Source organism: Protobothrops mucrosquamatus, unplaced genomic scaffold, assembly GCF_001527695.2.
Source record: "Protobothrops mucrosquamatus isolate PMUCROS unplaced genomic scaffold, P.Mucros_1.0 scaffold3034, whole genome shotgun sequence".
In the NCBI taxonomy this organism is placed as follows: domain Eukaryota; kingdom Metazoa; phylum Chordata; class Lepidosauria; order Squamata; family Viperidae; genus Protobothrops; species Protobothrops mucrosquamatus.
In genome coordinates this window covers 128,186-153,888 of record NW_015389048.1, presented here as the reverse complement: position 1 = coordinate 153,888, position 25,703 = coordinate 128,186, and the positions used below count along the sequence as shown (strand labels likewise).

Below are 25,703 nucleotides of genomic sequence, written 5' to 3'. Positions count from 1 at the left end.
GTGGCAACTTATAGCAATGATGAAATTTCAGTAAAGAAAAATAAATTAGAACATTAAATGCTTCAACTATTGTAAACCGAAGTCACAAATGTTGCTTTCCATTATGCAGCCGAGTTACAGGGTGTGGTTTTGTTTTCCTTTTTCCAAAATGTATTTGTGTTTTGCTAATTGGGTTTTACATGAGTGTTGTCCAAACTACAAAGTTTCTGTAAAAAAATCTATGTTTTTCTTATGTTCAAAGCTTAAGGAGGTTGCTTTGACTGCAAAATGTTCAATACTAGAAGGATAATTGTATTGTTTTCCAAAAAAAAGATAAACTAAAAGAAAAAAAAATGTTTGAAGGTAAAGTAGTTCAAGAAAAGCAAGTCATTTTTGTTTCTGGGTCATTATCATCTTTTTGAAGGCATGTCCGCAATAAAATAGGTTTTAATTGAAAACAGTAAACAGGAACCTCCATGCAACAGAACCATTATCATTTCCAAGCATGCAGGTGCTTTTTAAAAAATTAAAAAATAGAAGGTGCCTCTAGAATGCTGGCAGTTTTATATTTGCAACATACCGTTTGTTTGTTTGTTTATATATGTATATATGTATATATTTATATATTTACATGGTTACTGATCAACTTTCCTTACAAGCTTCAAAGATAGGAAAATATACAGTACTTTTGCATATAATGGTATATCCTTGTAGCCCCTGAGTCAAGTATTGAGATTTTGATAGAAAAAAAAGGAAGAAAAAAAGAAAAGAAAAAAGACAAAACCCCCAGACATTAAAAGCACTTACATTTTAGGTGATGTAAGAATGCAAAAGGGTCATTTCCCAGGAAGACCAGGATCAGAGACATGCCTATGGAGACCCACCATTCCTGTCGTGCTTAGGGGAGAATCGGGCAAGGATGGGTGCCTATTTGGGTGGAGGTAGGTCTTACGGAGTGACGGGGTTGGCTCTAAAGAGAGGTTGCGCTCCTGCTCCAAAAGGGAAACCAGGTTATCTTCTGAGGCCAGGTGAAGATGCTCTCCGCTTGAGAGGGATTCTTTGGATTTCTGTTTCAATTTTTCAAGATCCAAGAATTTGGGACCCTGAGAAAACACAACAAAAAGAGGGCTCTGTGGCGTGTATTGCCATAAAAAACACTTCTTTTTTTTTACAAGTTTACACTACTGGAGAATTTATTTAAAAAATCAGGAGTACTGAAATCAGATGCAGAGCTTAATAAAGGTGCTTCGCGTATTAAGCAATCCGCTGTGTTTCTGAGTAACGGATGCACATCAGCGCAATCCAAACATGGGTAGTCCTCCACTTACAACCAGAGTTGAGCCCAACATTTGCTAAGCGAGACATTTTTAAAGTGAATTTTGCCCCGTTTTATGACCTTTCTTGCCACAGATAGTAAGTGAATCGCTGCAGAGGTTAAGTTAGTAACACGGTTGTTAAGTAAATCTGACTTCTCCACTGACTTTGTCAGAAGATCGCAAAAGGGGATCACGTGACCCTGGGCCACTGAAACCGTCATAAATACGAGTCAATTGCCAAGCGTCTGAATTTTGGTCATGGGGGACGCTGCAATGGTCGTAAGTGTGAAGAACGGTCATAAGTCACTTTTTTCAGTGATGTTGTAACTTTGAAGAGTCACTGAGTGAACTGCTGTAAGTCAAGGACTACCTCTAACACCTAAGACGTTTAGGTGGACTTCTTCCCTTCTGCAGCTTTTAGAATGCAGATGACCTGGAGACAGTGGTGGGATCCAGCCGGTTCTCACCACTTCAGCAGAACCGGTAGCTAATTTTTTTGTTGCCCAGGCCCAGAATGGACTTCCGGAAGTGGCATCCACACAGAGAACTGGTTGTTCACATGTTTGAATCCCACCACTGCCTTGAAACCTTCAGTTGCCACCTTTGTAGTTGAAGGAAGACCACCTTCTCCCAGACCAGGTGCAGGTGAGCAGAGGGACAGGAATGAGGCCACATGGAGTCCGGCATTCAATGGTCCCAGAACATGGATTCAAACAACTGCCTGGATAAAAAGGCTGCTGATGTCTGCTTATCAAAGTAGCCTTTATTTTGCAGGTACTATTTCTTTTACAACCAAGTCATGACTCTTGCCTTCAAGTCCAGCTTGTCTACCTCCTGGAGGAATTTGCCAATCCAGGAAAAACAGGCTCCTGTCAAGCATCAGGAAAATCAAGGGATCCGGGCAGTTCAAATGTGTATAAAGATTTATTGTAAACTTAAGATCTCTACAAGAATCTGAACTAGTAACAGTCAGGGGAAATTAGCGGGAATTAAGAATGAAAGGAATTCAAGGTGGGCTGGACTTAGATCTCTTGTGGACGCAAAGGGACCACATGATGGATGACACGTTTGACCCCTCCCACGGGCTCAGCCTGATCCTCTCCTACAGCATCTCAACTTACAGAGGCCTCTGGTCTAATCCACTTGTGCTGCTTTTCTCATACGGATCTGTATGAAGGACGTTTTGTTTCCCCCAAAAGGCTGTAAATTATGTAAACCTGCCCCTTCAGAAATGCCTTACCTGGGAAGGACTGAAGCTTCGGTCTGTTTTAATTGATGCGATGGGATGAAGACGTCGCAGTAGCCGGACAGCTGGTTTCTGATAATCTGCACTTGCCATCACCATGCTATAAGCAGGTGGGATGAGGGCTGACTGTCTCTGCAACAGCTGTAAGATGGTTTGAATGTCAGCTGTCATTTGGGATTCAAGCCTGGGAAATAACAAGAAATAACCAGTCTATCAGAAGGGTGTATACACTCCACCTTCTCTCAAGCTCTCAGGGTAGAGCGCTTTAGATGGCACACAATAGATCGTGCCCCCTTGTACAAGGTTTCACGTCACTTTCCCCTTCCTAGTGGCAGGACGGACTTTCTCTATTTCTATACAGCTTACATAGGGTGTGCTGGTTTCATTTTCGTTGACTACCAAAGGCACTATGGAACTGTTTTTGTCCTACTGGGACTGATAGCAGTGGCAATAGCACTCAGACTTAAATACCGCTTCATAGTGCTTTACAGCCCTCTCTCTAAGCGGTTTACAGAGTCAGCATATTGTCCCCAACAATCTGGGTCCTCTTTTACCGACCTCGGAAGGATAGAAGGCTGAGTCAATCTTGAGCCGGTCAGGATTGAACTCCTGGCAGTGAGAGCAGAATTAGCCTGCAATACTGCATTCTAACCACTGCACCACCATGGCTCTTACTAATTGATCAATTGTAGGTAGCCAGAATGGTTTGAGCTGCAAAGAATAACACCTGGCTACCTGTCTGATGTGTCCTAAATAGGATGGAATTGGTCCCATAGTGCCTTCTAGTGGTTGATATAAAAGATACAGTTAAGGACTTCACATAATTTGAATACATGACCTAGCAGTATTTAGAGGAACGAAAGAGAAAACTCCCTTTTTTATGAGAGACATAAAGATGTGTGAAACAAAAGCTCATACCAAAGCCAGCCCTGATATTAGCTAGCATAAAGATTTCATGTGGCCTTTAAAAGGTGAGGAAAGACCCACAAAGCAGTATTTTTAAATTAGAACCGCACAAAGTAACTCTTGTGATATTGGCATTGCGTGACTTAGCTCATTAAGCTCACTACGAAGAATCAGTAAAATGATAGGGACTGGTTTTCTAAAAATAAGCTGCAAAAAAGGATTGGAATTGATGCTTCAAGTTCTTGCCAGGAGCTTTTTAGCAAGAGAAAAACTAAATTGGCATCAGAAATAATGCTAGTGGATTGGGAAGAAACTCCACCATACATGTTTGGCAGAGTGAAGAAATGGAAGCTTTATGGATTTCTGAAAAAAGAAAATCTCCTAAATGTATTTCCCCTAAGGTTGGTTTTCAAGGAAACATGCTAAACTGTGAAGCTTGCCGTTAAGCTCCAGTGTTTGATCTGATTACAGTTGATATGTGAAAAATTGCTTCCTTTAGGTAACCATTGGGATGTAGCAGTGGGAGAAGAACAGAGATGAGCTATTTATTCGGGCTTATGGTGCTTGCTTTTCTCATACCCCTCTAGCCTCACCTCTACAAGACCTGTGGGATAACAAGGCAAAAACCATGCTAGAGAATTCTCTGACATGACATGAACAGCACTGTTTGAATTTTCATGTGAATTTAGGAAGTTGCCTCTATCACCGAGCCTTGCAATTTATCACACCAGCCATCAACTTGAATCGCAGCTGCTCTCTGGCAGAGATCCCTCTGAGACGTTGCCTGCGTGAGGTATTTCACTGGAAAAATCAGAAACCTTCTACAAATTGTACTTTGGGCCCCTGAGCTCTGGTTTCCTCTCCCATACGTGTTCTAACTCAGGGATCCCCAACCCCCGGTCTGTGGACTGGCACCGGGCCGCGGCATGTGAGCAACTGGGCCACGCAAACAAGCGAAGCCCCATTCGCGGGGATGCAGGCAGCATGCAAAACCACGCCCCCTCCGGTCCGTGGAAAAACCTCTCTCCACGGAACCGGTCTCTGGTGCCCAAAAGGTTGGGGTCCGCTGTTCTAACTGGTGGGTGGGATTCAAAACTCAGATACTTATTCTGATTCATTTCAAGGGCGTAAACGCTTTCATCTATACAGGTAGTCTTCAATTAACGCTTGCAATTGCGACTGGCAATTCCATCGCAAAGTGATGGGGTCATTAAATAAAAATCACATGACCACACCCCAACTTATGATGTTAGCTCTGCTGTGGTCATTAAGCAAATTACCCATGGTCACTAAGGTCAACGTCATGTGGCTACAACTTGTGATTTCCGGCTAACTTCCCCTTTAACTTTGCGTGCTGGAAGCCACAAAAGGCAATCATGTAATTATAGGAGCAACCAACATATATGTGCGCTGGTTGTCAAGTGCCTGAACTGCAATCATGTGACTGTACAGGTACAGGTACAACTTCTGTATAGAAGAACCACTCGTAAACCTACCTTTTCGGTGCCATCCTAACAGAGCAGCCGTTAATTGAGGACTACCTATAAATTAAAGTTTAACACGGTCTTTCCGTAAGTCAGTATCGTCATCTGCAGTTCTTTTGATGGAGGGCTGAGTCTGAGAAAAGAGTGTTTGAATGAAAGCAAATTTCCCCAGTCTGATACCTTGGGATTGTTAACTCCTGGGATTGTTAACTCCTGGGATTTCCAGATGGATCCCAGATCACGTGAAGTTCAATGCAAAGATAATCTGTAACAAAGCATGAGAAGCTTGCAAGATCTCTAATTTGTAAAGGAATCGGGTGTAAATAGATAGATAGACCCCTGCCTTGGAAGTACTGCTCCAAAGAGCGGGTGCTGCAATAGAGGAGATTCTTCTTCTAGATACCGACAGACGGAGTTGTTTTGACTCATGGGATCCGAAGTAGGCCGTTCCTTGCTAGCACGAGTAGGACGGGCATAAATCTTAAATTGAGCCCCTCGCTGTTAATGATTACTGGAAGCCTATGTAAATTTATTAATCAATGGGAAGCTGGGATATCTGCATGCATTGTGTTACCTGGTGTTTTGCTGTAACATATGTTCTCTAATGCAGTATTTTATTTTTCCTGGAAATTAGGCCATTGCTATTCAGGCTTTATTGGCTCATAGACTGCAAGACAAGTGGCTTGCCCTTATTTTTGGCTTTAAATTGCTTGTTAAAATGTAGAGAGAACATGCCCAGGAGCACTTAGTAACTAATATGGACTGAATTTGTCAATTCAGGATGAAATTGCCCATTTGTCAGGACAAAAGTGATGACGGTAGTGGAATACTGGGGAGATTATTATTATTATTATTTGAAAAAGGTTACAGGCCTGAATAAAAGCCACTTTCCAATTAGATGCAGCTTTGCCTGCTGGCAAGTCCCTTTTGTGTCTTTGTGCAGAATTTATTCTGGTAGTTTATCAGGTGTGATCCTGGAAACACCGTTGGAGCAGTGGTAAAGGGCAGTGCCAAAGGCTGCCTCCTTTTTGATACTCCTTTGGGACTCTTTTTGAATTTGGGGAAGCCAGTATGATTTTCTTTCTCTGTTGAGAGGTCTGTTTTTAGTAACTAAACTGCTCAGTTCATGTTTGAAATCTATAGGAATCTATAATACAGGTAGTCCTCAACTTATGACCACAATTGAGCCCAACATTTCTGTTGTTAAGTGAGACATTTGTTAAGTGAGTTTTGCCCCATTTTATGACTTTTCTTGCCACAGTTGTTAAGTGAATCACTGCAGGGGAGAAGTTAGTCATCCAGTTGTTAAGTGAATCTGGCTTCCCCATGGACTTTGCTACACAGAAGGTCGCAAAAGGGGATCACCTGACTCTGGGATACTGCAACCATCATAAATATGAGTCAGTTGCTAAGCATCTGAATTTTGATCACATGACCATGGGGATGCTGCAAAGATCGTAACTGTGAAACACGGTCATAAGTCATATTTTTCAGTGCCATTATAACTTTAAGCCACCTGGGAAAGCCAAGGGAAATCATCAAAACAATTAAAAAATGAAAGAATATTTCGGACATGAGATGCAACACCCAGAAAAATACGGCACACTCCATTTAATCCTCCAGGGAAAGATTGAAGGCAAACGAGGTCCAGGCAGAAGAAGAACATTGTGGCTTCAAAATCTAAGGGATTGGTTTGGACAAAACTGAGCAGCACTTTTTCGTGTGACTGCTGATAAAAACAGGATTGCCAACGTCCGATAACAGATATGGCACAAGAAGAAGAAGAAGAAGATTATAACTTTGAGTGGTCACTAAATGAACTGTTGTAATTCGAGGACTACCTGTAGTCCTATTATTCAGTCATTAACCAGCCATTTTAGTTACAAAAAAAATCTGAATCATGTCTGCAGGTACAATAGGAATTCCCTGCCCTCTCCCCCCATCTGCAGCCTCCTCGCTAGAGTCTCCCAATCTTAGGGTAAATAGAGTAGAGTAGAGTAGAGTAGAGTAGAGCTGGAAGGGACCATGGAGGTCTTCTAGTTCAGCCCCCTGCTCAAGCAGGAGAACCTGTGACTGTAGATTTTGTAGCAAACATCTGGATGACCATGAGATGGCAGCAAAGTGAGATGTATCTTTTTATTGCAACCCTATGCTGGCAGCCTCACCCAATCTCCAGAGCAGATTGGGAGGGGATACGCCACAAATAAATGTTTCTTTATTTAGAGTTTGACCCTGTACTTGAGTGCAAAATGTTCCATGCACAAACAAATCTGGGCCTAAGGCACTAATGTTGGATTGCCCGTGTCCAAATTAAATTAGATAATTGTTATTCCTTCCTAAAGAGAGACTCTGATTTTTTTTCTATTTAAAACAGAACTATTCTTTCTAGTGATTTTTCAAACAAATGTAGTTATATTTTTTACTTGTTAGAATTTGTTATAGCAAATAAAATGGTACAAAGAGTTTTAAAATAAACCTTTTCCTTGTAATCTAATTTACAGCAATAAGTGGGAATTTTTCTAATTATTAGAATGTTATTACAACATCTTGCTCTATTGGACCATTTCAGATTTGTTTTGACAGCATGCATGGCATTTAGAGTATTATTATTTTTTCACAGACTGGTGATGAGTTTTTACCAAGGTTTTTAGAGCAAATAATTTATTTCTTTCAGCTGATAACAGTTTTCCCTAATGGTATGGTTGCCTATTAAGTTAAATATTATAAATGTCCCAGCAACTCAGTCTTTTTGAATCAACATTCAGATTCAAACATTACTTCATGAATTTAAGCAGACATGGTTTCATTTTCTTTTGCAATCAAATTGCATCGCAGTGGGATCAACCATCTTATCTGTCTTATCAGTCCTGAAGAATTATACAATTTTTAAGCTTCCAGCTTTTTTCCTAACAACTAACTAAAGGTAGTCTCACCTGCTAAACTCATTTAAATGCCCTTTCTATGTTAACACAAAATGGCAACTGGTCCAAGAATTCTAGTTGCGAAACAGGTCTTAGACCGTGGCTTAAATTATGCAGCCAACGTAAGCTCAAATTCTACTTCTGATTCCTAAAAATTTAGCCAGATGAGATCCACTAATATATTCAGAAAATGCAAGCAAATGAAAAAACTTACACAGTTTGAAAGCAGAACAGATGTTTAGAAATATTAATGTTATACAGAGGGATAGAATCAAGATCACATGAAGTATTAATACCACTCTACAATGCCTTGATAAAGTCACACTTGGAATACTGCATCCAGTTTTGGTCACCACAATGTAAAAAAGATGTTGAGACTCTAGAAAGAGTACAGAGAAGAGCAACAAAGATGATTAGGGGACTGGAGGCTAAAACATATAAAGAACAGTTGCTGGAATTGGGTATGTCTAGTTTAATGAAGAGAAGGACCAGGGGTGACATGATAGCAGTGTTCCAATATCTCAGGGGCTGCCACAAAGAAGAGGGAGTCAAGCTATTTCCCAAAGCGCCTGAAGGCAGGACACGAAGCAACGGATGGAAACTAATCAAGGAGAGAAGCAACCTAGAACTAAGGAGAAACTTCCTGAATGTTAGAACAATTAACCAGTGGAACAACCTGCCTCCAGAAGCGGTGAATGCTCCAACACTGGACGTTTTTAAGAAGAGACCGGACAGCCATTTGTCTGAAATGGTATAGGGTTTCCTGCCTGAGCAGGGGGTTGGACTAGATGACCTCCAAGGTCCCTTCCAACTTTATTATTACTATTATTATTATTATTATTATTATTATTATTATTATTATTATTATTATTATTATTATTATTATTATTATTATTTAAGATATTTTTTTAGTAAGGGAATTCATTTATATGTTGATACATTGTAGATATATAAAAATCTTTATAGTTTGGGTCACATACTAATAATAATTGCACCAGACAATCCTCATTACCATCAAATGAAAACCTTAATAGATGGTATAAGTGGATGCTTTCCTGTTATTTCTTGGAACGTTGCTAGCTACAACACGAGTTTCCTTGAAGATGATTTTAAAAAAGTACTTAGGGGACCAATATTACCTCTTTACCTAAAATCTGGACTGCCTCTATTGGTTCAGATGAATCATTTTACCGGGATAAAAAAAGCTAATATATTGGCGAAAAAAGCAACATCCTTTGGCCCTTCTTGTTAGTAATTATCCTAACATTGAAAAGTGAAAAATAATTTTGAATGCCATTTTCCATAGCGATTAGTACAATGATTAAAAGTCTTTTCTCTCTTTTAATAATTAGCATTTATATTATCTCACCTCCACTGAAGAACTGACTTTGAACAAACTGTACTAGCTAGCCAGTCTGCAATCCCAGGCTTCAGCAGGAAAGCTTGTGTTGACTGCAAAATCAATATCAAAACTGCCCTTTAAAGGGGGTCAGAAAGAATTTGCCTAGGCTTGCCAAACAGTTTCTTCTAAATCCCACATTGCTGGCAACAACCTTTGTTTTGAGTCAAAAGGGGGAGAGATAAGTGAGAGCTGAAAGTGAAAGGAATCAGATTGCTTGCAAGAGATTGGAGGAAGAACATCTGGGAAAAGGAGAAAGAGAGATTGCTGGAAAGGCAGAGACGAGACAGAAACTGGAAACAGTCTTGTGATCCGGGTGAACTACTTCCAGGAGAAGCAGAGGCCTAATCAAAACAGGTGGAAGGAACTATGATAAAAACAAAGCTGAACAAAACTACTCTCACAATGAGGAAATGAAGAAGAGCTGCAAAGAGTTGCACTGGGAATCAAAACAATGGTCTGGGTGGAGAGAAAAAGGAATTCTTAGGTAGGGATGAGGAAGACCTCAAGGTGCATACAATAAAGCTTGACTCCATAGAAAGGGCAGAGCTAAGGGCCTCTGGGCTGGAGGGGAGGGAGAAAAGACCCCGAAAGTGTCCCAGTGATCTCCAGTGAAACAACTGGAGTTAATAGGTATCCCTAAACTTAGCTTCAAGTAAAGATTGCAGTCTGTGTGAATCAAGGATTAATCAGCATTTGTTGGAGAAGTGAGCTTACAGGAAATCTCTCCTTCCAGAAGTAAAGTGAGAGTTTTTAGGCTAAAGAGCTATGTTCAGATTACATTGTTTTTAGGTATGCTAGTCTGCTGTTTGGAAAATGTCTGTTAACTATCTCATGGTAATTACCTCTGATTTTTCTCAGAGCGTATTGTCAGTCTTAGGCGTTTTATCCCATCTGTCTAAGTTATTTGAACCCTCACATCTCTTCCCATATCATTCTATTTAAGATTGTTGTTTCCAGACACTATTTATACTTTTATTAGGGCTAAATGCCCTATATCATCCACAGGTTTTGGGTTCCGGTAAGCTAAAATAAAAATAAAGAGTTCCAGAATATTTTCGAACACAATTAAATGTGAAGTTGAAATCATCAAAACATTTCTCCCCTTTTTGCAAATGGACATGGATTAAATTTAATGCTTTTGCCTCCTTATTTTAGTCCTGGTAAACAACTTGGTTCTGTGATTATGTTCCTTGTAGCCTTTAATGTTCCACATAACTTCAGTTTTTAAAAGTTTCTTTTGATAAAATGAAATGCATGGTTGGCATACTGAAAAAAATGTCATCTTCCAGGGTCACCTCATTTCAAAGCACACCTCTAGACCTCAACAGCTCTTTACACAATTTTAAGGACAAAGTATTGTGGAGGAAACTTTCAGAATGAAAACTGCCAATTTTCTTTTCTTAGCAAATATGCAGTGTGTGAATAAAAGAAGCAGCATTCTACTGAAGGCTGCTCCAGACCATCAGCTTTTCCAGAGAACAGTTGTATACTAACTTACAATGTCAACATAATCTCTTGGCTACTTGCATATCTATTCTGACATTAAAACATTTACAGCTTCTGTCTAAGTTATACATTCTGGTAAGGCCACTAGCTTACTTGGACTTTAAGACAAAGGCTTTGGATTAAATAGCACAGATCTGATCAGTTTTGTCATCACTCAGTAGCAAATCTTATTGAAATAATCTGATTTGTCTTGAGGCAAGTTCCAAACAACCATTTTAGGAGCAGAAAAGAGTTTAAAACTTGAGTGAGGACAGCGTATCCCAGTGTGACATCATAATTTGCTTTTGAGAAGTTCCCTTAGGTCAAAAAAACAAAAATGAAATGTGTTAAGGAGTCGGGTAAAGACTCTGAAGAAGAGGCTGCATTAGCCACATACAGCTCTTTACAGAACTTTGTGTTCCAGCCAATCTTTGCCCTAAGGAAAACTTTTTCCATGGTTGTAAGAAAATGATATCTCTATAGTAGCTTTCAGTCTTCAGGCCAAGATCGCATTGCAGTCAGATGGATGCTGGCAGCCTCTGACATTCCTCTACAATTTATATCCAGATAATTGTCTAGTTGCTACATTAATAGCTATTACTGGAACCCGGAGCAGGTGATTACAGGATGCTTTGATTATCAGGGGGACTTTGTTGGTTACCTGCCTGAAGTGTGGCCAAGAACATTTTTGCGACTTCACTGAAGGGAGTGTTGGCAGTTGCCAAGAAAGATGTGATGTCTGGCTGGTGTCAGCCATCGTGTTCCTTTGGAGGCCTGATTTCCTTTTACCACTAACTCTACCTAGCACAATTGTTTTCTTCAGTGATATTAAGGACAATACATGAACAAAATTAATAATGTGAAAAATATGGTTTGGGAGGAAAATCCTAAACCCTTCATCAAGTTTCTGTATTTTCTATTATGAGTCTCTGTATTCTGAAATTATCCAGTTTTATTTAGAAATCATTTCATAATAATGAGGCACCTGGAAAATATTTTACATTTTTATGTTCCTGTCGGAAAAAAAAAGCACTTTCAAATACAACAAATACCAGTTGCCTGCAAAGAAGAACTGGTAGGACATAAAACAGACAAAATAATAGAAAATGAAGCACCTAAAGTGTTTTGGGACTTTAAAGTTTGAATAGACAAGCACCTAGCACATATCACTCTAGATTTAATGTTGATGGGAAAGAGAGAGAAAAAGTTTGGATAGTGGATGGGACAGTACCTGAAAACAACAGAAGAGGAAGTAAAGAACTGGAGAAAACTAATAAAATATAAAGACCTCCAAATAGAAGTAGAATGACTATGGCAAAAGAAAGCAAAGGTAGTATCAATAGTAAAAGGTGCCTTGAGTGCAATCCCAAAATTTCTGAAGCTCCACTTATACGCCATTGGCATCGACAAAACCATTATTATCAGTCAATTGCAAAAGTCAGCTTTACTTGGAAGAACTTACATCTTTCAACTATATCTTTAATATCATTAAGCAACAACATCTCCCTATCCCAGGTCCTTGGGAATGACTCAATAGGTAGGTAAAAATGCCAAATCCAGTCTAAACATCAAGCTGACTGTGTGACCAACCATAATAATACATAACTAGATGCGATGAAGGCCAACACAAACTGAAGAACTGGCAGTTGTGATTTCACATTGTTGTTTATGCAATAACACATATATGTCTTTTTCATGGATATTTCATGCTCTATTAATCTTTCCCAACAGGAATGTGCTTTTTTCCCTCTGGATGTAGGCATTTTATTTCTATTAGATTATTTTTTGATTTTCTATTCTGTGATATAAATAAGTTATTTAGTAATGAAAGATACTATTATAATTTTCAGTCTATGCTCCTGTAAATGCTCCTTTTATCTGATGGAAATTATATACATTCTTTAAATGATCTTTGCTGAATAATAAATGTTTTGCTAAATGAAATGAAATCAAAGTTGTTGTTATATTACCAAGAAATAGACTATATCACCATTTTTGGTATGAGACACTACTGAAGTATTTATTCATGGTTGTGTTACTGCAAATACTTCATCAAAAAGAACAATTGGCTAAAGTTAGATTTTTGGATGAAAAGATCATTATTATTGCTCTGGACATCCCATTAATCTCTGAACTGATATAGGTCTTTGGTTTCAATTAAAGATAAATATAACAGGCTTTGTATAAGACAAGAGTAGTTGGGAAAAGATAAAGAAATCTAGCAAGCTATTGCCTTTTGCGTTTAAATAAATTAAACAAAATAATAATATATTATCTCTTCATGATATAAAAGAGAAAGTGTATAGAGAGTCCAGGCTCACTAATCAGCAGTTTTTAAAATTCTAAAGAATTATTGTAAGTTTATGCTTGTGTTGTCAATACTTTTCCCAACAAGTTTAATTTCAATTTCTGTTTTTTCTACTGCAGCATGTCTCATAATATGTGTAGAACATATTATGAGACATGCTGCAGTAGAAAATAAGGTAACAGTAATTAATTAACAGTAATTAAATAAGGTAACAGTGCATGATCTAATAATTAAAGGCCTGGAGACTAAAACATATGAAGAACGGCTGCAGGATTTGGGAATGGCCATTCTAGAGAAAAGAAGGACTAGGGGGTCATGATAGCAGTATGCCAGTATTTGAAAGACTGCCACAAGGAGGAGGGGGTCAATTTATTCTCCAAAGCACCAGAAGGCAGGAAAAAAAAAACAATGGATGGAAACTAATCAAGGAGAGAAGCAACTTGGAACTAAAGAGAAACTTTCTAACAGTGAGGACAATTCACCAGTGGAACAGCTTGCCTTCAGAACTTGTGGGTGCTTCATCACTGGAGGTTTTTAAGAAGAGAGTGGACTTGTCTGAAATGATACAGAGTCTCCTGTTTGAGCAGGGGGCTGGACTAGAAGACCTCCAAGGTCCCTTCCAGCTCTGTTCTGATTGATTGATTGAAATCTTGTCATTCTTTTCCCAATTTTGAGCTATTTAGTTATTTCATACTCCATTCTAACTTTGCTTGCTAGTCACCATATAAATTCTTGACTAAGCAGATAGTTGACCCAGACTTCCATCTTTTTAAGGACTATCCAATAATTTGTTATGGTCTATCCAATCAGAAGCCACTGTGTAATTAATAAAGCAAAAATAGTCTTTTTAAAAAGCCCACTTTACTTGTTCTACTACCCATCAGATCTAGCAATGTGATACTGGACTGCTTCTGCTTTTCTTAAATTTATTTTGTACATCTGGCACTTGTTTTCTGTGTATTATTACTTTAGATCAGTGCTAAATAAGCAGCTGCTCTAAAAACGTTTCCAGAATTAAAAAATGAGTGTCATTTCATTTTTGGCTGTACATTCAACTTTGACATCTGTTGTGATGCAATTGCTACTTCTAAAGCTCCACAAAGGTTGTGCAAAGTATATCTCTAGTTTCTAAGTTAATAACTTTCTTAATAAATAGTTAATGAAGCTGATATTAGCTATTTACATGAGCTTGAATGCCCTGTTCTAATAAATCAGTAGAAGATCAAATTAAACAAAGTTTAATTTAAACCAACTTTTTTTTTTGCATACGGAACAATTTTTTACTTAGGTGCTTTTTTTTCTTTTTTCCTGTTTAATTTTTTATTGCTAGCTTATTAACTTTGTGGTTATGCTAATCTGCATTTAGACCTTTTAATTAATTTTATCAATATAAATTTCTAAAAAATTAAACCAGTTTCAAAGAATGCTATCTTCTGTATTAACTGACTGTATAAAAGAAGTCCAAATAACTTCAGATACTTTGCTCATGCTGAGAAAGCAACAAAACCTTACCATATTTATTTATCAGAAATGTGTAGATTTCCCCTATAGTTCTTGGGTGCATTTGATTTGGCTACTATGAAACGTAGACAAAATATCCTAGATGCTCATACAATTTGGTAGTAAGCTGAGAATAAATGTATTTTATCATGCTTCATACTTTTCGGGGGCTTGTTCCACATCTTTATTTTGACCATAATAGCCATTTTCAATCAATAATGCTATTGGATGAAACAGGTATGTTCTGAATTCTCTGAAGCAGGTCCAAGTACACATTGGACTAAGCTATATGAGCATTCAGCATCTCTTAATCTTACTTAACAGAACTATTTAGCAGAATAACAGAGTTGGAAGGGACCGTGGAAGTCTTCTAGTCCAGGGGTCCCCAACCCCCGGTCTATGGACTGGCACCAGTCTGCGGCATGCCCAAAACCGAGCCACGCAAACAAGCGAAGCTCCATCCATGGGATGCAGACAGCACACAGAACCACCTCCCTCTGGTCCACGGAAAAACCTCTCTCCATGGAACCGGTCCCTTGTGCCCAAAAGGTTGGGGGCCACTGTTCTAGTCCAACCCCCTGCTTGAGCAGGCAACCATTTCAGACAAGTTATTCAGACCTGAATAATGCCAAAAGCATGGTCCTTAACCAACACAGCCTCGCAATCATGTATTAGACAAAGAGAGGCAATGGAAAGTAAAAATTATATAGAAAAGAAATCTAATCTACACAATATTTTGCAAAAGGGATATATTAAATGTGTGCAGGTCGGCTGGAATATAATTCCAAAGAACAAGTCAGCTTGACTCAGTACTTTAAATCAAAGCATCGAAGTGGACTGATTTGCTTCAATCAACGGCTTTGATCTAGAGGAAAAAGAAATCTTTTGCATGTGCAATTTTTTTTTTAATTGTCAAGATCAAAGCAGCATGCCAGTCTTAATGCACTGATACAGAGTCCTGTTCTGATTCAGCGCTTCACTTTAAAGAGGTGTTTCAGTTGGATATTTGTTGAAGCAAAGCAACCTCTGATGTCCTGCAAAGCTTCACAAATAGTATCTGGAATGGAAGGAACAGAGGTTTAGCCTCTTTTCCCCCCCTTTGGCAGCAACATAGTTCTCCCGTCAGAAAATGAACAGTCCTGCAATTAACTTCAATGGGTGTATTTATTTATTTCCCCTTTTTATTTTTTTATAAATAACTGAAGGTGTGAACATACCTATATACTCCTCCCTCCTTCTAATTCCCCCACAACAATAGGTCTGTTGGCTGACAGTGATTGGCCAAAGGTCAACCATGCTTAAGGTGGTCCCTCATTTTTAATCTGATGCCTTAACCACCAGACCAAACTGGCCCTTCGTGTGATAGTTGGACCCATCAATGATAGGTTGCTTATTAATTACTCCAAAAGAGAACCAACAGAGTGAAATGGCAAACATCCACAGAAAGAATAACCATGCACAGATGCTGGTAGACTTTCTGAAATGCTTATTTAGGCTTCTGGGTACAATTTAAGGTGCTGATTATCACCTATAAAGCCCTTCATGGTACACTATAGGGCTGGGTCTTGTAGAGTACCTGCCACCTATTGATTCTATCCATCCCATGAGCAGGGTGGGCATGGCCTGTATCCCCTCTATAAAAATAAAATCATGTGGTGGACCCAGGAGACATGCTCTATTGTAGTACCTGCCCTCTGGAATAGTCTTCCCCCTAAGATTTGGATGGTCCTGATGCCATTGGTCTTGAAGGCTTTGTTTTTTCCCCCCGGTAGGGGCCACATGCTGGATGAGCCCATCTATAGTTATTTGAAACTTGACTGAATGTGAGTCAGCCTGTTATTTTATTTTCCTTTTGTGTTTTAATCTATTGGTTTTAATCCATGTATATATTGGGTGCCATATAAATTGATTGTAAATGTATGTACTTAAATTTCTATTCTGCTTTATTGCTTCATGAACTCAAGGCAGCTTTCAAGAATAAAATTACAATTGAAAGAATAGTGTTAATAATCAATAAAATAGGATGGATCTGACTCCACATAATATACTGCGTGACAGAAGATGATAGTATCTTTCAGCTCAAGAGTTGAATCCTCCTAGGTAAGAATTTGAAGGGATATCCCAGTGAAGGGTAGCTGTAACAGCAAAATGGCAAGATGAACAAATCTCACTTTTATTTATGTTGACAGGAATAGTTGCTAACTATCCCCCCCCAAAAAAAACAACAACAACAAAAACCTCTGTATTCTCCTGGTATGCCTGTGACTTCTTTTCTTTGAAGGATTTTTTAAAAAAATCTGCTGAACAGATGTTATTGGTATACACTCGCAATCATGTTGCTATACTCTCTGTTGGATTCACTGTCATTTTATAGTGCCAAGAATTCACAATGAATTTATGCTGGTCAATAGGTTTTCTTTCTAAATAACCCTGTCAACCTTTAATTTCATTCATTTGCAACAGTTTGATTTACATATTCCCTGACAAATTTCTGCAAGCCTTTGAGTGCTCTGCTGTTAACTTGGAAAATCTGCTTTGTTGTCTTTTGCTAGCTGCATTTGCCACAGTCTTTATTTCAAATGTTTAAAAAAAGTGAAAGCATCCACATTTGAAACCACAGTCCAATTAGGGATCTCCACTACAATGTTAGATCACCAAACCATTCAACTGAACCACGGGACTGTTCTTAGTTTCCATAAAAATGTTTAAATTCCTGTATAAATTGGATAGCTTTGGTATATTTCCTTGACTCATTATTCTGATTTCAGAATAATGAAGTAAACTTTATTTTCTAATTCGGGATCTTTCAGAAGCTACTTGAACTAGTGGCTGTCCAAGTTTTGTCCTAGTTTTGATGAAGTTAATATGTGAGATCACTGTGGATATGCTATTTTTTATTCCCAAGGAATGTATTGGGTAAAGTGGGACTTCAACTGAGAAAAATTTAACTGGGACACAGGTTTTGCTCCTCACTGATAGATCTGGAAACAAATCAAGAGTTGCAAAAAGCACCAAAGAGATCTTCGGCAGCTTACTGAACAGTTCAAGTAGAGGAATTCCATGGAGTACTGAAGACCTAAAAAGCACACCATAAAAAAGTTGAGGAAGGTAATACCAACTGAACGCATCACGGTTTGGTAAGATGCTTAACGAGCAAAAATAGGTGTGTGTGTGTGTGTGTGTCTATGTGTGTGTGTGTCTATGCTGGGAAAACTCTACATGTGACAGGCCAGGTTAAAGTATGTGCCGATTTGGAGTTAAAAGATCACACTATAAAAAAAGGAAGTCCCCAATTTAAATCTGATATATGTGTGCAAAAACTACATTAATTACTGGTAGTCACAAGAGGATGTTTCCTATCTTCAACCACAGGCCCATTTTGACTCTACACAACAGTGGCATATTATTCAGTGGCATGGATCTAGTTTGCCCGGGTCAGTGAAAAAAGAGCAATGTCAACATTACTGTCAATATCAAAGCGACTGAAACTCCAGCTTTGCTTTTTTCCCCCTTTCATGCTCTTGAGTTACCTGCTGAGTTGGTCTTGAAGTAGATCTAGCCTCTGCTCCACTTCACCATAGTTGACTTCACTTTCTGTCTCAGAGATTCCCCAGGTGACATGAGGTAATGCAGACGGATAGGATGATTCTTGATGACTTGTGCTCTGATCCTCCTCCCAGGTTCTTCGGTCCCTGATATCTACCAGTCAAAGCAATGAATGAGAGTGAAGGTCAGCCTAGTGCAGATACTATTTTATGTCTGTTTCTTATATTTCTAATCCATGCTATAAGAAAAGGTCGCTTATCTGCTACTGTAGTCTTTAATTTGCCACCAGCACCTTCACACATAAGGCTAATTTCCTTGTGCAGAAGCCACTCTTAGAATTTTGTAGAGCTAAAGCAAGTTTCCTAATCCATGTACACCTGGGTTTATTTCCTGCCTTGTTCCCTCCGGATGGTTGAGATTCTCACAGCATCTCAGATTCCTTTCCATGGTAGGCATTTGATGTGGGGAAGGTGGATGGATTGTGTGAATGCACAGACTACCACACAAAAGAACTATAGTTACAGGAGAATTTTTTTTTTTCATGATCTCTGGGCATCAGACATCTCAGTGAATCTGAGCAAGTTTGTTGATAGAGATGCTGGGGCTAAATAAGGATGACGGACAATGACAGCCCAAATAACTGGTCTGGGATTAAATATCCAGACATTAGTGGCTAATTGATGTGGAAGTCTGGATCAGATTATTCTCCTACAGTGTTAATGTATAGAGGGCCCTACAAAAAGCAGCTGATAATAAAAGCACCTGAGCCGAGAGTGCCTGAATAGCCACAGAAGTTTAAGACAAACCCTTATAATCTTGAGCAAGCCTGAGGGCCTCAGTGCTGCTACTAGGACTTTTGAATGCATTTGCAAGTAAAGGGAATAAGAAATGGCTGTGAAGGACAATCATTGTTACCCAGACAATAATTAGATAAGCCGGGATTGTGCTGGTTCCAAGAAACTAATCTGAGAAAACATGTCAGACAAGCCCTTCCTTAGTTCACATGAAGGTAAAGCGAGGGAGGGGGAAGCACATTCAGATTTGCCAAATTTTGTTACAATAAGAGTAGTCTTGACCTATATGGCATTTGTTTCTTAGTCTGGTTTACCTGGTAGAGTGACAGTACTACAGAAGAAGCACTTATGGACTTAGCAGGAAGCCGGGCACTCTGTGTGTGTTGATTGGGGGGAAATTAGGGAAAAAATAGTCAGATACTCACTGTTATGTTTTCCTAAGTTAGTTACTGATAAACAGCAGTTGCCCAACAATGCAATTTCCAGCCTCAGGAAACAGAAACAGATGGAAAATAATAGCTTTTCCTCCATTTATCTTTTTGCTCTGAATCAATTCCTTTGAATTATTTTCATTTCCAGGAAGAAAAGCAGAAGCACAAGGCAGGAAATTCTGAAATTTCCCAAGCAAAACCCAACCATACTCTTTAGTTACACTCCTTTCCACAGACCGTAATTTCCCACGGTTGCTTTTGCTTTTATTCAGTAAAAGTACTTGATTTATACTTTTAAAAAAACTGGTTTCTTTATATCAATATTTGCATATGAACTCCCAAGGTGCACAGCCTTCTGTTTTCTTCACACCTTAAAGATATCTTCAGAAAACAAATGAAAAACAAGACTAAAATAAAATTTCTCAACAAGGTCAAACAATCAGCAAGAGACAATCCCGTTTAGTCTGCAAATATCTGAATAACTCCTAGATAGCAGCAAAAGATGAAAAAAAATCTCTTTGCTGCCCTCTATGGTCAAGAGGTAGAAGCCATGTCATCAAAAAAACAGTAAGCTTCATGGACTGTTCTGAAGCAAGTAAACTAACTGTAACCCAGTGGTTCTCAACCTTTTTAATGCTGCGACCCCCAACCAGTCGTAAGTCGAGGACTAAACTGGTCGTAAGTCGAGGACTAAACCGGTCGTAAGTTGAGGACTAACCCGGTCATAAGTCGAGGACTACCCAACCGGTCGTAAGCCGAGGACTTTCCCTGCCCGGGAGCGCTGCGCATGTGTGGTTCCGCCCCCTGCGCCGGCCGAGGCGTAGCTGGCAAGCGGCAGAGACGGAGCAGGCCGACCACCAGCTGGCCCAGCTCAAGGGAGGTAAGGCACCCACTGGAAAAGGGGAAAAAAATGGCGGACAGCCTTGCTTGGCAACCCCCGTGAAATGGTCGATCGACCCCAAATGGGGTCGCGACCCAAAGGTTGAGAACCACTGCTGTAACCAACCAGGTCTTTAGGACCCTTTAAAAAGCAATTATGAAGAGTCTTAGGTACACATATTAAAAGCAGGCACTTCTATAATAATAGAGCTGGCACTATGGCAGGAGTTCACCAGTCCGCTTCATTTTTTTCTGGCAGTCTTTTGCACAGGCCTCTGAAACTGCTCAGAGAGTTCAGGTAAGTTCACATTCATGCAGACAGTTTCCCATTGAGAGCAGAAGTTATCGACTGTAATGCCAATATCACTCCTCACACTGGATATTAACAAGGAGGTAACACATCATTAGGCTCTTTTTTCACAGTCCCTAAAACTGATAAACCTGTTGGTATCCTATGTACCAGTATATCTCGTTACACTGTATACGCACACGTTTAGAAAATACCCACATTTTGCTAATTAGTTTAGTTAACAAAAATAAATAAGAATGCTGCTGATTAGATGGACTATTATTAAAAGCAGGCAGACACAAAGAGAATGAGAAAAGATCATTACTTCTTAAGTGTCCCAAACAAAGAACAAGAAAATTTTATTTGGGTTTGTACGTGACCACAGTGAAAATACACACTCCTGAAAATAGCTAAATATAGCCCAAGAAGATTGTTTTGCTAGGTTGCCTTGGAAAGTGTTGCCATAGCTGCGAGAAATATTTCTAGCAATCAAAAGGGAAAAGGTGAGCTTCCAAATTGCAAATATATATTAGTAGCATTTACAAAGGTCTGAGCTGCCAAGAATTTATGGGTAAATGAATGACCTTACTCTCTCTCTCTCTCTCTCTCTCTCTCTCTCTCTCTCTCTCTCTCTCTCTCTCTCTCTCTCTCTCTCTCTCTCTCTCTCTCTCTCTCTCTCCCTCCCTCCCTCCCTCCCTCCCTCTTAATTTTCCCAAGGAACCACATGAGAGACTGCTGTGGAGAGCTGAACCAATAAGGCTGTGTAAGTGCGCAGGAGCGCACACATGCACATACATAAATTGGAGGAAAACAGCAATTGCCTTCAAAATAAAAGCAATCCACACAGGCTGGACAGAGATAGCCAAAGGTCCGGATATGGCCCGGGGGGGCGTAAAATGCCCAGGTCTGATGTAATCTGATACTTGATGAAATGACATGGGATTAAAAACTGAAGCTCTTTATGCAGAAATATTCATGCAAGGAGAGAAATCAACAAAACACATATCAATTACAATGTGTTAAAATTACTGGTAATGTTGCAGCGACAAAACTCTTGATGTTTTGCATATCTTTACGCATTTCAGTTATTCCTAATCAACAATCTTAAAGTTCTGGCAATAAAATGCCACGGTGAGATGGCCAGGAGTTAATTTATATATCTGATTAATAATTAGGGAAATTTTATTCAGTGCTGATCTTACGTGGTAAATGTTTGCTCATGCTGAAATCTGGAATGGTGTCTGAAACCTAAATTGCAATATTTTAGCATCTCCCGCTTAACTCAGAGTGAAAAAAAATCATGACTACTTATGACTCAACTCTATTATTTCTTAAAACAACAGCAAACACGATGTTTTTAGAGTAATCAAACAAAACCCGGCCACCCATATTGGCTAGCTTATACAACGTGATGGTAGCATGAGTCTTTCCCAACAGGTGAAGCAATTCAGCCGTCATTAATTTGGGTCAGAGCAATCAAGATTTCAGGCTTCACAGGAACAGGCTATTTTCAGAAACCAAACATTCAGCACCAAATGCTGAGACATGACATGAAGCAAGGCATGAGACTTCCGTGATCATTAGTCTAATCTTAGTTTCTTGGACAAAACTCACCAATGTATTACCAGAAATGTTTGAGAAACATTTTAGAAACTTTTAATCTTTGTATTACATTTTATGCCAGATGGTTTCCAATGAGCTCTTATCTCACGTGGTTCAGCTATAATCCATTGACAGAAAAACTGGCTTTGAATACTGAATATTAAATATTGATATGTCTTGGTTCAAATAAGCTTTTTTTTACATGGCAGATATGTTAAGACAGGATTGTTTTCTTCTCTTTTTTGCCTGCTCTATAGTTTTTGGCCAATTTCTGAATCTTTGTATGTATAAAGAACTCCTTTTTACGACCCTGTAATCTTTTAATTCGGGGTAGAGTTGGGGCAACTGGATGAAGCTGAGCGTTTACTAGCTGGATGCCCTTCCTTATGCCTATGCAGAGTTCACAGCAGATATTTTTTTCCCCTAGGAGAGAAACATCTGCCACTATCTAGGATTGAACTCTCAACTTTCTGACTGAGGTGAGTGTCTTCACCACTAGGCCACTCCGATGCTCATCTTTTGTATATATCAACAAGATTAAAAACCCCAACCCTTTGCTGTTGGGGGTTCTCAGAACTATTCTCTGAAGTTTTGTAGCTCAGATATAGTCAGCTGAAGGATGAGCATTGTGCCATTCTCTTTTGAAGAGAACACCATATCTGCTGAAACAGTCTAAGGCAGTGGTGGCGAACCTATGGCACGGGTGCCAGAGGCAGCACTCAGAGCCCTCTCTGTGGGCACGCGCGCCATCGCCCCAGTCCTAGGTCTTCAGCTGGGTTTTATAAACCCTTTCTGCTTTAGGCCTCCGCTGCCGTGTACAAAAAAACAACAACAGGTTTAATCAGTCAATTTCAACTTCTCGCAGGAAAAAAAAAGATCTTGCAAAGTTGGAATTGATTGATTGAACTTTTTAGTCCCACCCAGTCTGCCGTTACCACCGTAGCCACGGCCACCCAATGGGCCACATCCAGCCAGTGGGCCACACCCACCCGGCACTCGATGATGCATAAGTGGGTTTTGGGTTGCAGTTTGGGCACTCAGTCTCTAAAAGGTTCGCCATCACTGGTCTAAGGCTTGAAGAAATTAACTACTAAAATGTGATAAACTTAATCACAAGGGCTATTCTCAAGGAGAGGTTTGATCACCAGGTTAAAAGTCTGTCTGCTCTAACCGTTTCCCAGGAGTTCTTAAATCTGAATACCTTTGGCAAAAGACTTTGCTGGGTTTACCTTTACAGGTGTGACTTTGTGGATCACTCTGGATTCTTTCGGCTGCATTTACTATTTCTTCAAAATCCAACACTGCAGCCTTGCCTAATCCAGCTGGGTAGCTTATTATCTCAGAAAACAAAGGTTTCTGCTCATCATCTGTGGATGACACAAAAGATGATGACCTGCTTCTTTTTTCCACATAATGTTTCTCGATGGCCCGACAATGCCTGTTGTTGTCCACAGAATTCTCATCTTCTTTGTCATAATCTGTTAGAAGAGAAATGATTAGGTTGATGCTATTTATTCTTGTCCTTGGGGAAATGGGGACTACTGTACATTATTCTACCATTTAGCAAGCTTGTTCTGTTCAGAGGATAATGTTACTTCAGTGTCTTTTTATAGAACATGCCTGTAGGATTTACATCTATTTTCTCAAGCAGATCCTGCAATTCATCTCTAGTCCAAGGACCATGGCTGATTTTTTTTTTAAAAAAAAATGGTGAGTACAAATAAATGAGAACAAATTTTATTTGCATACAAGATTCATCTTTTTTTTTCTCAGTACTTAATACATTGTGATTTTTTTTTAAAAAAAAAATCTAAACATTCCTAGGAAAGAAACAGATGACTTTTTAAAAAGAGAATGGTTTATTTTGAATATTCATATCAGCTTGATAATAGTACCTTACCCATTTTAACTAGAAAAAAAATCATGCAGGCTCTAGACTGCAATTGGGGCACTAATGTAGATTGTATTGGGCTGAATTTCTTTCCCTCTTGGCTTCCTGGGGCTCAGAATCTTTGCTCACCTACTCATACACAATTATGTGCATTTTCAAAACAACTCTGTTGTTGAAAGTGAAGGGTTTTTTTGTTTTTTGTTTTAAAAATACACTTGCGAGAATGTAGGAATGATGGTATCTAGAACCTAGAGGGAGAATTTAATGCAAATGTGGATAATATTCCCAATCCATAGTAAAATTCTTCCTCTAATTAAAATAACATGATCTGAATCAGCTTTATGCTATACACATATGGTAACTTCTAAATACACATAGTCAACTCTGTAAATATGTATAGGATGTCAGCCTTAATATTCTCCAATTTATAATCAGTTTTTTATCCCCAAAACATAAACAAATCATTTCTCTCTTATTTACTAAAATATCTATTTTGTAATATATTTAGCAATCAGTAGCTAATTTTGTCAATCTGTATGCATCCGAGGAATGAAGCAAATTACACAGAACTCTCTACACCACACGTTCCCTTCAGTCTTCATAGAAAAAAAAACAACAGGTAACTCAAGCTGGATGATTATAGCTCAAATTTGTGATCTCACAAGGCTTGTTTAATACAGTAGAAAATCTTCATCTAATAATTTCAAGAAGTGCAATTGGATGATCCATGATAGTTTGTTCCAAATTGTAATTGCTACACGGACCTCTACCATCCATGATGCTAAAAACATATTTATTAATTCATTTAATAAATAACAATTACCAAGCTTTCATTATTCCCCGGCTTTACTACTTGAGGTATCAATCTCATTCTGCATAACAGTATGGGCAGCCTTGTTGGAAAAGGATTATCACAGTCATCTTGTGATCAAGACAATACCTGACCTACATTTTCCTCCTTAATCATGGCCAGCAGGTATGTGATAGCAAATGATTGCACTCTCTGCTCTGAAATGCACAACTGCCCACCTTAATTAGCTTCCTATAGGCAGATTGATTATGTACCAGTCAAGCTGCTGCTGACTTTTAGTAACCTTAAAGATATTCTTTAGGAAGATCAGTCCCTAACCTGGTCCTTCAAGTTTTATATCAAGAAATAGGAAGTATTTTTTTTAAAAAAAAACCCAAACTGATGCTATCTGAGATACTCTACAGGATAAAATACCCAAAACAAATAAAATCCCTTTAATTTAATTAAGGACAAGCTGAAGGGTACATGAAATATGAGAAACTATACTATTGCTAGTATCAGCAATAGTATTTGTGAAAGATGTCTACAGTTTGATTAAGATTTTTTATACTCTTCTTTTAATGCTGAACAAACTTTTCTTCTGAAGCAAATCTGCAATGCTGAATTAATTGCCTTATTCTTGGAAAATTAAGTGGCCAAGGTACTAGAGGTAAAGGATGAGGGGAAGTATGCATTATCTATATTTTGTATGAAGCCAATATAGAAACAGTTGCTATAGAAACTACTGCAGTGAGAAAAAAGCTAAGATTTCAAAGAGGTACTAACCTCTTCAACTTCTGATACTTAAAAAAATAAAATAAAATGACCTCATAACAAGGGTATCACAGGAATAGAAGGAAAATGCATATATCTGCTTTAACTGATTAAACCTAAATGTTGTTCATTGTCATAGTCACAAAATCTTTTCTTTCCT

The 25,703-nt window shown here is 38.8% G+C and overlaps 1 protein-coding gene across 1 annotated transcript in view; it reads right to left on the bottom strand.

The window, feature by feature from the left end:
• Positions 1–762: 762 nt before the first annotated feature.
• The window catches only part of KCNH7 (potassium voltage-gated channel subfamily H member 7), a 119,759-nt gene continuing 94,818 nt past the window's right edge, over positions 763–25,703 (bottom strand). The window contains exons 12-15 of the mRNA XM_029286173.1: positions 23,318–23,566; positions 18,078–18,246; positions 2,536–2,725; positions 763–1,082 (exon numbers count right to left, since the gene is read on the bottom strand). Of these exons, the coding sequence (XP_029142006.1) occupies positions 816–1,082; positions 2,536–2,725; positions 18,078–18,246; positions 23,318–23,566 (875 nt within the window). The 3' untranslated portion in view covers positions 763–815. The remainder of the gene's footprint in view (positions 1,083–2,535; positions 2,726–18,077; positions 18,247–23,317; positions 23,567–25,703) is intronic.